This window comes from Enhydra lutris, unplaced genomic scaffold (genome assembly GCF_002288905.1).
Source record: "Enhydra lutris kenyoni isolate GAN:26980312 unplaced genomic scaffold, ASM228890v2 scaffoldscaffold46, whole genome shotgun sequence".
NCBI lineage: Eukaryota > Metazoa > Chordata > Mammalia > Carnivora > Mustelidae > Enhydra > Enhydra lutris.
Window position 1 is genome coordinate 5201398 of NW_019154130.1, and position 16653 is coordinate 5218050.

At 48.7% G+C, this 16653-nt stretch overlaps 1 protein-coding gene across 1 annotated transcript in view; it reads left to right on the forward strand.

The window, feature by feature from the left end:
* LOC111156552 (VPS37B, ESCRT-I subunit) overlaps positions 1-16653 on the forward strand; it is a 25695-nt gene continuing 9042 nt past the window's right edge. The window contains exon 1 of the mRNA XM_022517527.1: positions 1-119. Coding sequence (XP_022373235.1) covers positions 9-119 — 111 coding nt within the window. The 5' untranslated portion in view covers positions 1-8. The remainder of the gene's footprint in view (positions 120-16653) is intronic.

The following is a 16653-nucleotide window of genomic DNA, read 5'->3' on the forward strand; positions in this document are numbered from 1 at the left end:
ACGCGGGGATGGCGGGCGCTGGGAGCGAAGCCCGGTTTGCCGGGCTGTCGCTGATGCAGCTCAACGAGCTGCTGGAGGACGAGGGACAGCTGACGGAGATGGTGCAGAAGATGGAGGAGGTGAGCTGGGCAGGGGCGCGCGGCGGCGGCGCCTCAAGGAGGGGCGTGCGGGGTCGGGGGCCCGCGGCGGGCTGGAGGTGGCCCGAGGGGGGGGGGCGATCGCAGTGCCTCAAGTTGGGTCGAAGGGTCTGCGACGAGGAATGGGAGGGCTGGAGACGGGGTCGGGGTGAGGGGACGGAGCTGGGGCCGAGCGGGGGAAAGCGTCCTGAGACGGGGCTCGAGGGCTGACCGGGTTCGGGGCGAGGCTTTGAGGCGCCGAGGCTGGGAGAGTCGGCAGCGGGCATTTGGGCACTCAGGGGGCCGTGGCTGAGTCTGGTGGGATGAGGAGGGAATTAGGGGGATGAGACTGGGTTATAGAAGGTAGAGGGGACTGTCGTGGAGGACTAAGGGGTGACTGAGACTGGAGGGAGGGGGCCGAGGACTAGGTCTGGGGAGGGGTTCGGGGGTTTGACGAGAGGGTTGAGAGGTACAGGCGGACTGCAGCAGGAACTGGGGTCTGTGAATAGGTTTTCAGGGGGTGAGCGGACTAGCCGGCTTGCCATTTCCAGGATGGGTTTGAGGGGGCTGAGGCTCTGTAGCTGAGTCTGGACAGTAGTTCTGAGATGGACTTTAGGATTGGGAAGGGTCTCTGAGGTTGTGGGAGGCACGAGGCCATGGTCTTAGCTAGGTTAAGATTTGAGGGGTCCGGGTATCTAAGAGTTCCCGAGTGTTGGAGGGTTCGTATGGGGTCCGCCTTCATTTGGAAGTGGCCCTAGCAGAGCCGTCCTAGGTGGTTCTCCTTGGTCTGGTGGTTGGGAGCAGGAATCCCTTTCTCCATAAAGTTGCCCCTTCCTGTGAAAGAAGTGAATATGGGAATCTAGTGTGGTGGCTTTGCCCCAGTGTGTTACCCTGCTGGGGCCCATGAGAGTTCCTGGAGCTATTTTTTTGGGAGAAGATAAACCAGGGGTTGGGGGGCTGACAGCCAATCCCCGCCTCTTCAGTAGTGGAGGTCCTTCCCAGCCTCCGAAAGGCATATGCCACCCTGTTTCTGGTTATCTCACTGCATCTCTTGCGGCGTGGTTTGCTCTCCAGGGCAACTGGCTTCACGCTTGGATTTGCAATGTGTGTCTCTCCTTTTCCCAGCCCTTTTGGACTCTTTCTCTGAATGTCCCATCCTGTGGGTCTGGGGCTCTCGTCCAGGCAGGTGGACACAGGCTGATTCCAGCTCTCCCCAGCCCATTTACCACTCCTCCTTCTTTGTCTACAAAGTCTGAGCCTTCCCACGCCTACAGGGCTGAGCCTCTCACCCAGAAGCCTGAGTGGGGGCTTTTGGCTTTCTTTCCGAAGAGGGATTGTTCAGCACTGAGCCAGCTTCCTTAAAAGGAGGCTTGTATGGAGGTTGCACATTCAAAATCACTGGAAAACCCTCAACAGATTATTGTCCTGAGCTACAGAGAGGCCACTGTAGTAAGATGGTATCAGTCTCTCCATTAATACACCCCTTGTATTCATGGGCTTTGTAACTTGGCACATAGAACATTGCTCCGAGATGCAGTTTCCCTCATTTATGGTCTCCATGTGGCACTTTCCATTTTAGAGAATAATAAGTGACAAAATCCATTTTTCTTGACTGAAAGAGTTTCATGTCTCTAAAGAAGTAAAGTCTTTGCCTAGTTTCTCTGCTTTTCAGTTCCTGGGAGACCTTTTTTTGTATGTCAGCAGGCATCTTTCTAGTTTAATAATAAAATGACAGGTATGTTTTTGTAATGTGTAATACCACCTACAAGTTATTTTGCTGTGGGACTCTTCTGTTTCAGTAAGGACAGAATACTGTATTTATATTGGTGTAGTTAGATTGATTATATTCTACCGTAATAGAAATAAACGGCCTTGTAGCGGAGGGAAGATTGTGGAGGGAGTCGAGTAATTCTCCTGACTCCGAGGCTGTTAGGGAGAGCATCACTTGTTTCCTCTACTCAAGAAACTGGAGATTATTATATAAAGGGAAAGGCAAATTAATCCAGCAGAACATTTTTGATGGGCTTTTTTTTTTTTTAAGTAGAGGTAACCATCCTACCAGAATATCCTATATAAATAACTGCACTTGATCAGACCTCATAATCACATAATTCAAGTTAACTTACGCAGCAGCAGTTTTTCTTCGGGGTGTAGTGCTTTTAAAAACAAGGAAACTGATCCAGAAGACCAAACGTCAGCCAAGCAGTTCAGCTAGCTACGGTCACACTTAGCAAATCCTGTTCGTGTGGTCACATGTGGCATGTTCCTGTAAGGAACAGGTATAACATGAATAACTAAAATTTTGGCCATGGTACTTTGACTCAGGAATTAGCGTTATGCATTGGCTTATTGGCTTTTTTTTCGGGGTGGTTGTGAGACACAGAAGAAAATACTCTGTGAACTGTCCTCTCCTGACCAAAGGGAATTTACAGACTTTGGAATCAAATATTCTAGGCTGGACATGGCCACTTCCCAGCTGTGTGATTTCAGGCAAGTTAATCCATCTCTCTGAGCATCTTTTGGGAGAGGGCTAATAGAGTTGACGTGGGGATTATGGGAGATAGTGCACGTTAACACAGCATGTAGTTAGTGCTCAATAAAGAGTAACTGTAGTCACTAATAATCAGCTAATTCATTGTTTTAGAAAGGTGCTGACAGCCATTAATATAGAAGATCATCCTGACAAGTTAATAGGGTCTTAGTTCAAGAATGTTAAGTAAATTTTTATTTGCCAGTAGCTTAAGAAACGTCTTACCTTTCTGTCATCAAAATGGTTATGTATCCCAGTAGGTCTAGGAAGAGACCGTGAATGGAACAGGCCTTTTTCAAGCGTACAATCTCTTAATCTGAACCAAGGGCTTTTTTTTTTTTTTTTTTTTAATTGGCAGAAGGAAGTGTTTTAAATTGTAGAGTAAGACTTCTTCAAGCCTGAGGGGATATTTTGTGGCGACTGGCAGCATGGCTGGGTTTCGAAGGCATTCACTGTTAGGTCTGAGCACGGCTGGGCATTATACTTCCCTTACATTGTTTTAATTGGGGTGTGTGCACTTTAGCACAGCTCAAGACATTAAAATCATGTCGGAGCTATAGACGGTCTCCTTTCCAGTGTCCCTGTGTTTATCTTTTCCTGTTCCTCCTGTCCATTATGCAGTTCCCTAAATGTAATACCATCCCCAGTGATCTTTGCTCTTTCCTTTCCTGTGGGCTGACGTTTCATATGCACACATTTTATTTTTATTTAAAGTTATTTTTACATGGCAGTGGAATGTGCCTTTCTCTCTCTGTCCACATTAACCCAGTTGGACTTACAGGGCACTCCCTTAAAAGGAACTGTCGTTTAGGGGATTAGGCAGCTAAACCGCACCTCCTTGGGTCACTCGGTGTGCCTTCTGAGGAAATGTTGATTGGTTGGCGTTAATAATTCCACCTAACTAAGGTTCAAAACCAGGATCTGTGTTCCTTTGGCAAGTGAACATGCCACATGCAGAAACGCTGAGGGGCTGAAAAACAGATTGTTTTGTGGAAAGAGTCTGGTCTGGGAGAAGCTGTTTCCCTAAGGCGTGTTCTGGTGTGATTTGTGTGGGGTTGCAAAGCTCCTGCGTGAATCATAATGGCTCATTGAAAAGTACTGACCTTGCTTTAAACCCAGGGACTGTTTCCTCAACACACCGAGCGCTGGTGGGACTGGTTTTTGGAAGTGAAGATTTAAACTCTTGGAGTATCTGCTACTAGAGTTTCTGTTCACGTTGTGCAGTCATTGTGTGGAAAGGCTGCAACTTTTACATTTGAGTCTTCTCTTCCATCGACTTATTATTTTCACTCTTGAGTAAAAAATTACTGTGCCTGAGATTGTTTTCTGAAATTCAGTGTTTTTAAAGGAGGCATTACAATTTTGTGGAGGGGCACCTGGGTGTCTCAGTCAGTTAAGCGTCTGCCTACAGCTCAGGTTGTGATCCCAGGGTCCCCCACTCAGCGGGAAGCCTGCTTCTCCCTCTCTCTCTGCCCCTCCCCTCCACTTGGGTACACTCTCCCTCTCAAATAAACAAAGTCTAAAAAAAAAAAAAGGTTTTATGGAAACAGCATAGCTGAGAGTTGTGTGATGATCTTTCAGTTACTTAAACCCTCTGTGCTTGGTTCCTCCACTGTCAAGTGAGGGTATTAACTATGTGGGTGTTGTGAGGCCCAGTGGAATGGCAGGTGAAGGTAGTACTTGGCACAGAGGGGGCATCTGTACAGGCTAGCCCTCTTGAGAGAGATTCAGGAGGTGCCTGGGTGGCTCAGTCGTTAAGTGTCTGCCTTCAGCTCAGGTCATGATCCCAGGGTCCTGGGATGAGCCCCGAATCGGTCTCCCTGCTGGGCGGGAGGCCTGCTTCTCCCTCTCCCACTCCCCCTGCTTATGTTCCCTCTCTCTCTGTGTCTCTCTCTGTCAAATAAATAAATAACCTCTTTTAAAAAAATAAAAAAAACAAAACAAATAAGATTCAGAATTCTTAGACTGGCTGGCTTAGGTGAAATCACTTAGGTAATTGCTCTGTCCTACCTGTGCCTAGATTGAAAGGACTGTGGGTGTGGTATAGTGCAGGACTGACTTTCAATACTAGCTGCGGACCTTGGGCAGGGACTGTCTTCCCAAGTGGAGTATCCGCATTGCAAATAAAAGGGATGGCAGCAGTGACCTACTTTATCGGGTTGGTTGGGTGGATGAAATGAGTGTTTAAGATGCTTAGTACGGCACCCAGCACAGTGGGCTCTCAGGAAGTTGTTATCAGCTGTTACTGCTAAAACGAAAAGGCTTCATATTCTTGCTGCCATTTCAAGAAGATCGCACTTCAGTTCCACAGCTGTGGGGCACTTACTGCATGGGAGGCATTTTAAAGATGGAAACATGAGTAGGGCATCACAATCCCCGTATTATAATTTGGGGAAGAAACCGAGTACACAGATACAGCACAAGAGAGAATGAGCGGTGGGGAGTTTGAGTTCCAGAAGATAAGCGCGATGACGATGGACGACGATGGTGGCAGCCCAGCAGCGTGGACATACCTAAAAGCGGCACTTGAAAATGGCTAAAATGGTATATTTTATATTTTATCACAATTTTTTAAAAAGCCTAAGAAGAAGGGTCCCATGTGAATTGTAGATGATATTGAAGGGCGAGTGAAGAGGTTCTCTGGCTCCAGTAGTTAGCTCCCTAGTGCAAGAGATGGATTTCGATAGGTGGGTAAGATTTAAGAAGGTAAACGGTCAGATCCAGTAACACCTCTGCGCGGGCGTAGAGTAACGTAAGGGGCGTCTCTGTACCGGCAGCCAGCGTAGGGGGTCGGCGCTGTCAGCCCGGCGAAAGCCTCCTCTGTGCTCCATCCCGGGCATGGCAGCCCCGTCCACCCCTGCCAGGGTCTTGAGTTAGGTATTTACTTCTCTAAGTCGGGTTCTGAGGGAGAAATACGGGGGATCAGGAGGAAGTGACAGCAGGAAAGCACGGGACAGGCTTCCTAAGTGGTGAGTTGCATCTCCTCTGCCAGATGAGGTCTCCCGCCATCAGGGAGATGGTGGGGGCGGTGGGCCGGCGGGGGGTGGGGGTGGGAGGCCCGTAGTTTGGTAGCAGTGAGTTTCCATGACTTTGCGGAGCCCAAGAGTGCTGTGATCAGACGTGCACTTCAGGAGGCTGGCTTGGCAGTAGAGTATGGGCGGGGTGAGTGCAGGAAGGTTCGGGAAAGGCCGCTTGGAAGTGGAAGTTCAGGAAAGAAGAAGCCAGGGTTGGAGCTGGGGCTCTGGAAGGCCGGATTCCTGCCTCACCAGCTTTGCCCCCCACGCGCTCCCCCTGCCTCCTCAGTTACAGACGCATGGCACCGTCTCTTCGCTCCTTCGTATGCCTCTTCCATGGCGCTCGTCACACATTTTGTCACATTGACTTCCTTATGTCCCTGGCTGGTCTGGGGGCTCCATTTCATCCTGTGTGTCTTTGTGTCCTTGGCATGTAGGTGCTGCCCGGTGAGTGGAGCTAACTGGCTGCAGGTGGACACGAGTAAGGGGGGGTCAGGGGCAAGGGCTTCCTGAGACCCTGCGGCCCGAGAGTGCGGGGCTCGAGCACCGGGTCGTGTCGCCTCTGGCAGCAGCTGGAAATACAGCTCTAGAGCTGGGGAGCGGCCAGCGGACATACGGGTTTGGGGCCCGCTTCCTTCAGGAAGAATGTAAAAGTTTGAAAGTCCACCAGGAGTAACTTTCGGGCTGGGAGAAGCCCAGGGAGAAACGAGGCTGGTGTTTTATGGGCAGGCGGGCATCCTGTTACAGTGTTTGTACCGACCGTATCAGACCAGTCGAAAGAGGAACCTGGAAGCAGACAGAACTGTTTGAGCCTCATCTGTCAAGCAGAACCGATGTGCTCTCGAGCTAAGTCAGCGCGGTTGTTTGTACACAACCCTGCCTCGCGCTGGCTCAGCCTGGCGACTGCTGGACTTGACGAGGGTATGAAAGTGATATGCATTCGGTAGGAAGCGTATTGGAATTTTTTTTAAAGATTTTATTTATTAATTTGACAGACAGATCACAAGTAGGCAGAGAGGCAGGCAGAGAGAGGGGGAAGCAGGCTCCCCACAGCAGAGAGCCCGATGTGGGGCTCGGAACCTAGGACCCTGAGATCATGACCTGAGCCGAAGGCAGAGGCTCAACCCACTGAGCCACCCAGGTGCCCCCGTACTTGGAATTTTGAGTTTGTCTTGTTGCTGGCTCACGATCCATTGTCCCGTCCTCTCCTGTGATGCTGGGCAGTGGCTGCCCCACCCCCATCAGCCACGTGATCACGGGGGTCCACTACCAGTACGCTGACCGCGCCTGCACGGCCTTCTGTCTGTCACTCTCAGCGCAGTAGTCAGGAAGTTACATGGGATCGCCAACACTTCCTTATAAAACAGGCTCGTGTGTGGGTGCCTGTTTGGGTCAGTCGGTAGAGCATGCGACTCTTGGTCTCAGGGTTGTGAGTTCAAGCCCCATGTTGGGCGTGGAGCTTACTTAAATTTAAAAAATAATAAAATCTTAAAAAGGCTTTGTCATAGGTGGTTTTGCTCACGTCAGCGTTCTGAGCACAATTAAGGTGGTCTAGGATAAGTATGGTGTATTTGCTAGATTAGACGTATTAAATACATTTTTGACTTTGTGATATATTTAAAAAATTTTTTTATTAACACATAATGTATTAGCCCCAGGGGTACAGGTCTGTGAGTCGTCAGGTTTACACACTTCACAGCACTCACCATAGCACATACCCTCCCCGTTGTCCATAACGCAACCACCCTCTCCCTACCCCCCTCCCACTGGCAACCCTCAGTCTGTTTTGTGACATTGAGAGTCTCTTATGGTTTGTCTCCCTCCCGATCCCATCTTGCTTCATTTATTCTTTTCCTGCCCCCCAAACCCCCCATGTTGCCTCTCAACTTCCTCATATCAGGGAGATCATATGATAAATGTCTTTCTCTGATTGACTTATTTCACTAAGCATAATACCCTCTAGTTCCATCCACGTCATTGCAAATGGCAAGATTTCATTTCTTTTGATGGCTGCATAGTATTCCATTGTGTGTATCCACATCTTCTTTATCCATTCATCTGTTGATGGACATCTAGGTTCTTTCCATAGTTTGGCTGTCGTGGACATTGCTGCTATAAACATTCAGGTGCACGTGCCCCTTTGGATGACTTAATATTTTTTATGATGGGTTTATCAGGATATAACTCCATTGTCAATGAAGGAAGATCTGTATTTGGCTTTTTCACAGTATTTGTAGCAGAATGTTGCTGTGGGGATTATGCCCAATGTGCAGTGCAGGGTTTTCTGTAAACGCGCTGTGTGTCAGCCGCTGCTCACGTATGTAATCACGGACTCTGAACGTGCCGAGACGAGAGTTGGTTTGTTTCCCCCTCTGCTGTGTGGGTTTTTCAGATTCCGTCATTATTAGGGAGAACTCTCTTACCGAGGGGTGGAAGGCAGGAGAGTTGTTCGTAGAGTTGGTTCCTAGGGAAAGGATGAGAGCAGGGAGGCGGACGGGGCTGGGTTGTCACAGATTGTGTTGCAAAAGAAAGCATTTCTCACAGAATTATGAGGAATATTGTTCATTACTCTGCCGAGGAGTTGCTGTGAAAAGCAGCTATTGGACTGGCTTGTTGTAGTACAAGCAGTGTCATGGTTAATGTTTCCTTCGAGTCTGATCTTTCATTATCACCAAAGCTGGTGCCACCAAGAGTGGCACCTCGAGGTTCTATTCCTGTCCGTTGCCCGGTGCCTGGGGTGGCAGAGGGACAGAGGGAGCGCGGATGGCCGCCTGCCATCAGACCGCAGCTGTCATTAGCGTGAGCGCAGCTGCGCCGAGCCGGTTCACTCATTACTCAGCCTTTACGGAGCACCTTGGGGATGGGAAGCCACGAAGGCACTTCACTTTCCTCTTTTAGGATTGCGCAGCGTGCAAAAGTCAGTCTTCCCAGACATTGGGTGGGTGAAACAGTGGTGATGGGACACTAGTGGGAGGGGACCCAACGGGCCTTTGTGGGGGTGGGGGGATCCGTAGAGAATGTTTCCTGGAGGAGATGACTCGTGAGCTGTGACTCAGAGGGAGAGTGAACAGGTAATGAGGGAGAAGGCCTTCCAGGCGTGGGGGCAGACACCTGGCACAGACAGAGGAAAAGGCTGGAGAGGGGTGCGCAACAGGACTATTCCAGCCGCGCTGGAAGGTCAGGGTCGGGGAAGAGGCCAGAGAGGCCTGTGAGACCAGGTGGCTTGATCCTCTTGGCAGAGGGAGCCACGGGAGTGCTGTGGTCATAGTTGGGACTTAAATGGATGGTTCCAGCAGCCCTGATGGTGGAGGCGGGGGTGGATTTGAGGGGAGAAGACCAGACAGCAGGGAGATCAGCTGGAAGGCTGAGAGCTGGTTTATACCAGAGCGCTTCGGGACAGCCCAAATCACCGACTCGGGGGCTCACACCAGGCTCCTCGGAGGGCCTGGGAGTCTTGTTTTGTACCTAATTCAAACAGGAACACATTTGGTCATATGGTTTCTCTGTCAGTGGCGGATTTTTGAAGGGTATAGGGAAAAACGAACAGAGCCGGTAACACCCTCCGGAAATAAATGGTAAAGAGGAGGCAAAAGCTATAAAAAGCCTCATGAAAAATATAAGGTCAGTTCTTAAGCCTATTGGCTCAAGATGGGATTTGGGTTGCTAGGAAACCCTGGGCACCGTTACCCTTCCTAAATGTCCGGCAGGAGGATTAACCACGAGCAAGCTGCTCAGCCCGGGGCCCCGGGGCCGTTTTCATAAGGTGCTGCGGCTGTTGGCTTCGGGGTGGCACTTCCTTGGCCGTCCTCGAGTCTGTGCACGTCGTGGTGGTTGCATGGAGAGGAGTTCCATGGTGAATCCGTTTGGAAAACCAGGGCTAAGAGGTTTCGGTTTTGCTTTGCTTTGTTTGGTCCTTACTGCCCGGGTGTGTGGTGAAGCCCCAGAGGGCCAGACCGCGCAGCGTTTCCCAGACTTGCTCGTGGAACTTCGTGGGACAGCTTCCCTGGGGCTCGCCGTGGCAAGTGCTTCTGTAGGGGATAAGTGTGCCATCTGCTCCCAGTGCCCACGGGGACTGCCGCTTCACACGGGAGCTGGAGTTGCTTGGTATTCACAGCGCTGGCTCTGTGTCCTCCGGGTGGGCGGGCTTTCACACACCCCGCGGGAGAGCGCAGGGGTGTACGGCAGACGGGAGCTTATTTTAGTTGTCTTGAGTATGTAGTCGTTCACGTTTCTGATTCCAGGTGATTAAATCTTTAAAAATGTGTTTTGTGTTTATTACAGAAAATTTTTAAAATGCAGAAAATTATAAGGAAGAAAAACATAATCACGTGTAATACCACCCAGAGAGAAATACTATTGACATTTTATATGGGTTTTTTGGTTTTGTTTTGTTTCCTACTTTTCTCCCACTGGGATTATTCTGTATAGAGAGTTTTTTGTTTGGGGTATGTGTGTGTTTTAACCTAAAGTTATACTCTGGGCATTTTCTTATTTTTATGCCCTTTTTTCTTTTTCATTGTTTTTTTAAGTACCCAGTGTAGGGCTTGAACTCATGACCCTGAGGTCAAGACTTACGTGCTCTACCAACTGAGACAGCCAGGGGCCTCATTTTCTTATTTTTTATCAGAATATTATATGACTGTTTTTTTGTTGTTGTTGTTTTGTTTTGCTTTGTTTTTAAGATTTTATTTGAGCGAGAGCACACGTAATCCCAGGACCCTGAGACCATGGCCAGAGCCGAAGTTAGACACTTAACTGACTGAGCCACCAGGTCCCCATGACCGTGTGTTTAATGGCTGCTTGATACTTGATCATGTGGATATGTCCTAATTTATGTGACCATTCCCTTATTGGATATTAGGTGCTCTTTCTTTCTTTTCTTTTTGCTATCCTACATTATATTGTGATTAACCTCTTTGAAGATTTTTTTTTTTTTTTTTTTTTTTTGACAGAGAGATCACAAGCAGGCAGAGAGAGAGGAGGAAGCAGGCAGAGAGAGAGGAGGAAGCAGGCTCCCCTAGAGAGCAGAGAGCCCGATGCGGGGCTCGATCCCAGGACTCTGAGATCACGACCTGAGCCGAAGGCAGCGGCTTAACCCACTGAGCCACCCAGGCGCCCCGTGATTAACCTCTTTGAACATAAATCTGTTAATCATTTTTTTTTTTTTTTTTTAAGATTTTTATTTATTTGACAGAGATCACAAGTAGGCAGAGAGGCAGGCAGAGAGAGAGGAGGAAGCAGGCGCCCTGCGGAGCAGAGAGCCTGATGTGGGGCTGGATCCCAGGACCCTGAGATCATGACCTGAGCTGAAGGCAGAGGCTTTAACCCACTGAGCCACCCAGGCGCCCCGATCATTTTTTTAAGTTGATATTTTAAGTCTTAAGTAGGCAGTTTTTTGGGGTTTTTTTTTTTGTTTTTTGTTTTTTGTTTTTGTTTTTAGTTAGAACATCAAATTCCCTACAGGAGATAACATTGCAGGTCTTTTTTGTTATGAAATTTAAGTAGAATAATTTCAGGGTAACTGATTCTTCTTTGATCCCTTTCTCTACCCCTGGACTTAAAAAAAAAAAAAAAAATCCCACTATTAGAATAGTATTTTCTCATACTGAAGAGAAGATGAATAATTTTAGTCATGTGAGAGTAAGTTTTATCCACTAAACTGAATTCTTGACTCAGGTGTTGGAAAGTTTATATCATGATGTATTTTAAGTGTAAAAGCAAAAATCGTCAAATGATGTATTCTTAATACACATAATCTAGGCTCTGCCTGGTTAGGCATTTTTGTATTTGCACCTGCGTAAAGACTATCCTAGAAAATTCTCATACATTCATTTCTTGTAAATTGTGGTTAAAAAGAAATCGAGAAAAGGGAAAAAACCCTTGAGCTCTTACTAAACGAATGATTGCTTTGGTGGTTTGCCCTGGTCTGAAACTGCTAACAAGAAAAGCAGAATTTATAGGGCGCCTGGGTGGCTCAGTTGGTTAAGTGCCTGCCTTTGGCTCAGGTCATGATCCCAGGGTCCTGGGATGGAGCCCTGCAGATCCCGTACCATCAGGCTCCCGCTGAGCAAGGAGCCTGCTTCTCCCTCTCTGTCTGTCACTCCCCCTGCTTGTGTGCGCTCTCTCTCCCTCTCTCTCTCTCCCTGTCACATAAAATCTTAAGAAATAACAACACAAAGAAACCCACAAAAAAACCCCAGAACTTAGGTCTGTCTTTCATAGGCTTTCTTTTGGGGAAGGGTAGGAGTGATTTGGATTTAAAATTACAGTAGAAGCTATTAATCCCTTCACTTAACCAGAGCGTCCCCGTTATTGGCATTTCCCTCCATCGGACATAGTGATTGATGCCCCCCCCATGATCATGATCAGCTGTCTGGACATTTCTGCTCCCACACTGCGGCTGTATGCTTATTGAGAGTTGAGGACCTTTCTATTCTGGTTTTCTTTTCTTTTCTTTTTAAGATTTTATTTATTTGACACACAGAGATCACAAGTAGGCAGAGAGGCAGGCAGAGAGAGGGGGAAGCAGGCTCCCCGCCGAGCAGAGAGCCCAATGCGGAGCTTGATCCCAGGACCCTGAGATCATGACCTGAGCCAAAGGCAGATGCTTAACCCACTGAGCCACCCAGGCACCCCTCTATTCTGGTTTTCTTACAGTAATTAACTTAATTTCATTAAATACTGCGATAACTGATGAGCCATAGATGAAAAGGCAGGGAGAGAAGGTGGAGTTGAGTGCTTTGAAGAGTTAACAGAGCGAGGCCCTAGAGACAGACTTGTTAGTGACTTAGGATGGACCAGGCTGCGGGGAAACGGATTTCCAGGATTCTGCACTTGTCTGGCATGGCCAGTGCTTAAACCCTCCACATCAAAGGGTGTGGTCTGGATGAAAAAGAATTTCTGGAACTCGAGCTAGTAGACCCTTTCTCTAGGAAAAGAGCTTTGCCTTGAATGAAGAAGTGGACAGATATATATCTTTAAAATTTTGTGTGTTTACTGATTTACGGCTTTAACCAAACCGCTCAGCTGACCAACAGCTGATTGGTTCTGATAATATGGACTGAGGGCGGGGCGCCTGGGGGGCTCAGTGGGTTAGAGCCTCTGCCTTCGGCTCAGGTCACGGTCTCAGGGTCCTGGAATGGAGCCCTGCCTTGGGCTGTCCACTCAGCAGGGAGCCTGCTTCCCTTCCTCTCTCTCTGCCTACTTGTGATTTCTCTCTGTCAAATAAATAAATAAAATCTTTGAAAAGAAAATATGGACTGAGTGCTTCTGGATGGCTTCCCTGGCTCCCTAGCCGACATTGATTCGGTAGGACCAAGTGTGACAAGCCCCTTGCCTTTAGGAGACAGGGACAAAGGCAGTTAACACGTTGATTGGTTTGGGTGTTCCTGTCCTGCCTTCTGTTCCTCCCTCTCCCCAGAGTACTCAGGAATTACAAGGTCACGATCCTAAGAAAGTAACATATTCTGACAGGTGACAAGTTATCAGAACTGGTCACACCTATATTTCTTTCTTGTTGACATCATTACCCAGGAAGTCCAGGAAGTAGGGAGGTCCCGCCCCCTGTGAATGTTAGGAATAAGTCTTCTAGGAAAACAATAGCGCCCTGGTATGTTGAACCTGCCAGAACTGGAAAACTAATTCTTCTCTGGGGCTAGTCCATTTATTTTCCAACATAGCCTTTTGCATTTCTATGGTTAGTTGCACTCGAAGGCAGTGACATTCTAATTTTAAAGAGGAGAGCCGGGTCCATATGGAAGGGATCATTCCTGTCTCCGTCTGGTTGCATGCTACTTTCTGAGGGCAGCAAGTTTCATCTCACGGATTTTGACACCTTCGATCAAAAATAGCAACCTTTATTAATCTAGCACACTCGCGGTGTTGAGCGGGTTGTTTTGGTGGAACATTAGGTAAGCAGCCAGTAAATTTTCTCTCCCAAGTAGGCTGTAGCCTTGGAGATGGTTTCACACAACCCACGAGGTGGTTGTATTTTAGGGAACTTTCATAATGTTCTATAGTCCTTTCACTGTATTTTTGAGTTTTCAGATCTTTATAATTTTGTTAACATGTTAAACAGTCCAGCTCTCAGCTGTTAGGTTTTCTCATTTAATTTCGGATTGAATTAAGCTACGTTCGCAGCACAGCTCTGAGGTCCTGTGGGCTTGGATTACGGGCTCTCGAAAGCCTGAATGTATTTGGAAGACGGGAGAGCGAGGACTTTGTCGCTGGCAAGGTCTTCACTGAATGATCGGAAGATGAAGCTGGGCTTTCTAATAACCTAAGCTCTAACAGTAAAGCCCGCACTGAAATTGCATGTGATCTTGGTGATTTTACCCTGAGATTAATTGGTGATCTAGATCAAGGGTAGCACAATAAAAGGAGAGATTAACCTGGCTGAACGCACGCCAGCCTTTTGGTCATCTGATCCGTAAGCTTGTGCGTAGTCTGAATGCAACTGAACGTTTTCTCCTGGCAGGAAGTACAAAAGTTAAGTTTTGTTTTCCCCCTTATCTTTATATTATGGATAGCTTTCGATTTAATTTTATCTGGAGAGGAAAATACGAAAATCAAAATGAATTTCCCACCAAAAGGAGCTAGCATTTCTTTGAGAGGGGCTGGTCCAGATTGGGGGCAGCAAATGTACACACGGGTCTGAGACCCCTTGTTCTGCTAGAGAGCGGGGCAGCTGTCCAGCCCCTGGGGACCCAGCTGGAGTGTCTCCCACCGGCAGTGCAGTTCGAGCGTCAGGAGGATCACTAACTGCAATTAACTGAAACCTGTAAAAAATACAAACCTATTACTTAATAAAGATCCTCCCCCGGAAAGCTTATTAGTCATTATCAGAGGTTGCTTCATCATTAACTCAGGCTTCTAAAAGTTGCTTTAAGGCTGGGGGGAGGTTGTGGTGGAAATAAACAGTCCTCCTGCTTTTCCTGTGGAAACGGTTTCAGATGGTCAGCTAGATGAGGCAGAAGCTCCTTACACAAGGGCTCCAAGCAACACATGCATAAGTTGAAATCAGAGAGTTATTGTTAACTTTTGTGTGATTATGGCATTATCGTTAGAAAGTTCTTCCGTATTAAAGATACACACTGAAGTTAGGGTGAAATGATAAGATGCCTGAAATTTGCTTTAAAATACTTGAGGAAAAAAGTAGGGGGGCGCCTGGTGGCTCAGGTCATGATCCCGGGGTCCTGGGATCGAGCCCCACATCGGGCTCCCTGCTCAGCGGGGAACCCGCTTCTCCCTCTCCCTCTGCTGCTCCCCCTACTTGTGCTCTCTCTCTCTGCCAAATAAGTAAATAAAATCTTAAAGCGGGGAGTAGCTCAGTGAAGCAGGCGGGCGCACGTCAGTAGCTGTCATACCCGGGACGAGGTTCACAGGCTCGCTACACTCCTCTCTCTACTTTCCCTTCGTGTTTGAAAATATCCTCAATAAAAAGGTAAGTAAAAGATATTCAGATGAGGGACGCCTGGGTGGCTCAGTTGGTTAAGCAGCTGCCTTCGGCTCAGGTCATGATCCCAGCGTCCTGGGATCGAGTCCCACACCGGGCTCCTTGCTCTGCAGGGAGCCTGCTTCTCCCTCTGCCTCTGCCTGCCATTCTGTCTGCCTGTGCTCGCTCTCTCTCCCTCTCTCTCTCTGACAAATAAATAAAATCTTTAAAAAAAAAAAAAAAAGATATTCAGATGAGTGAACCCGAGAACTTGAAAATAGAGAAATGAGAGTACATCAGCTCTGTGCGTGGCTGGGAGATGCTACGGGTCACGTGGGGCATAATCTGCAGAAAACGTCCCTGGGAGAGTGTCCTGACACTGCACCTCGTGCCTCTGCTCACCCACGGGCGCGCCAGACTCTGCCGCTCTCTCAGACCTCCCTGAGATTGTGTTTCTTTCCTGGGTAAAATGGGGGCAGACCGGCCTTCCCTTCGCTGAGGGGCTTAAATGCATGAAGAGAAAGAAGGTGGCACAATGCCAGGCATGCAGTAGGTGCTCAATAAATGTTAGCAAATGCTGTTGAAACATGAAGTTTTCACATCACCAGTAACTTAAGTCTTTGAGTTCATATCTATTTGGACTTTTGTTGTTCTTTTCTCTTTTGAGCCCTTTATTTGAAGAGCAAATGCAGTCTGTGTTCAGGGCTGCAGTGCGCAGGGTCTGGCGCCCCCTGGAGTTGGGCAGCGTGACGCTCAGGGCCCACCTACCCTCAGGGTCAGGACAGACCGTTCTGGTAAGGGGCTCCCCAGAACCTGGGAGCAGGTGCTTCACTGGTATTTCCTGACGAATGAACGCATGAACCCGCGCAGCCCGCGCACCACTGTGCTGGAGCATCTTGCTGTGGCCGTTGCAAGCCGTCCCCGAGGTCCTGCTAGTTGCGAGCGTTTTAAAACTGCAGTCCCGTGGTGCCCTCGGCCGCCCGTTCCCACCTGCTTTCCCGGCGGGGGAGGGCTGAGTTGCCACTGCAGAGGCCGGCGCTGTGTGAAGCCAGCTCCCGGCTGAGGTGTCCCCGCGTGTGTTCCGTGTCGCCGGTTTCTCTGCAGTGGTGGGCAGTCTTGCTTCAGAGCAGTCGCCGTCGTCCTGAGTCTCCTCCTACAGTTCGCTGCCAAACCACGGTACACTGTGGAAGCGTCTGGTTTGGGAGACCTCCGCAGAGCTCAGACCTCCGACCCAGCGCCGGCTGGCAGGGCGCCGGCGGCTTCCGTCCCTGTGCCTCGCAGCGGTGACCGTTGCGCGTGTGACCCAGAGGACGGTTGATACGGTCTCTTCCACACCAACTTTATTTCTGACTACACTTCCCCAGCCCAGATTCAGACAGAACGGCCTGCGTGTGAGGTAGCACGTGCGGGCTGCGGGACCTTCCTGGATTAACGTGAGCATCGCCGGAGACAAAGGGGTCTTCACGTTTCTGCCTGGACGAGCATGTCTAAAATACCTCGTTTTCTTTCTCCTTCTTTCTTTTTTCTTAAAGATTTTATTTATGTATTTGACAGAGAGAC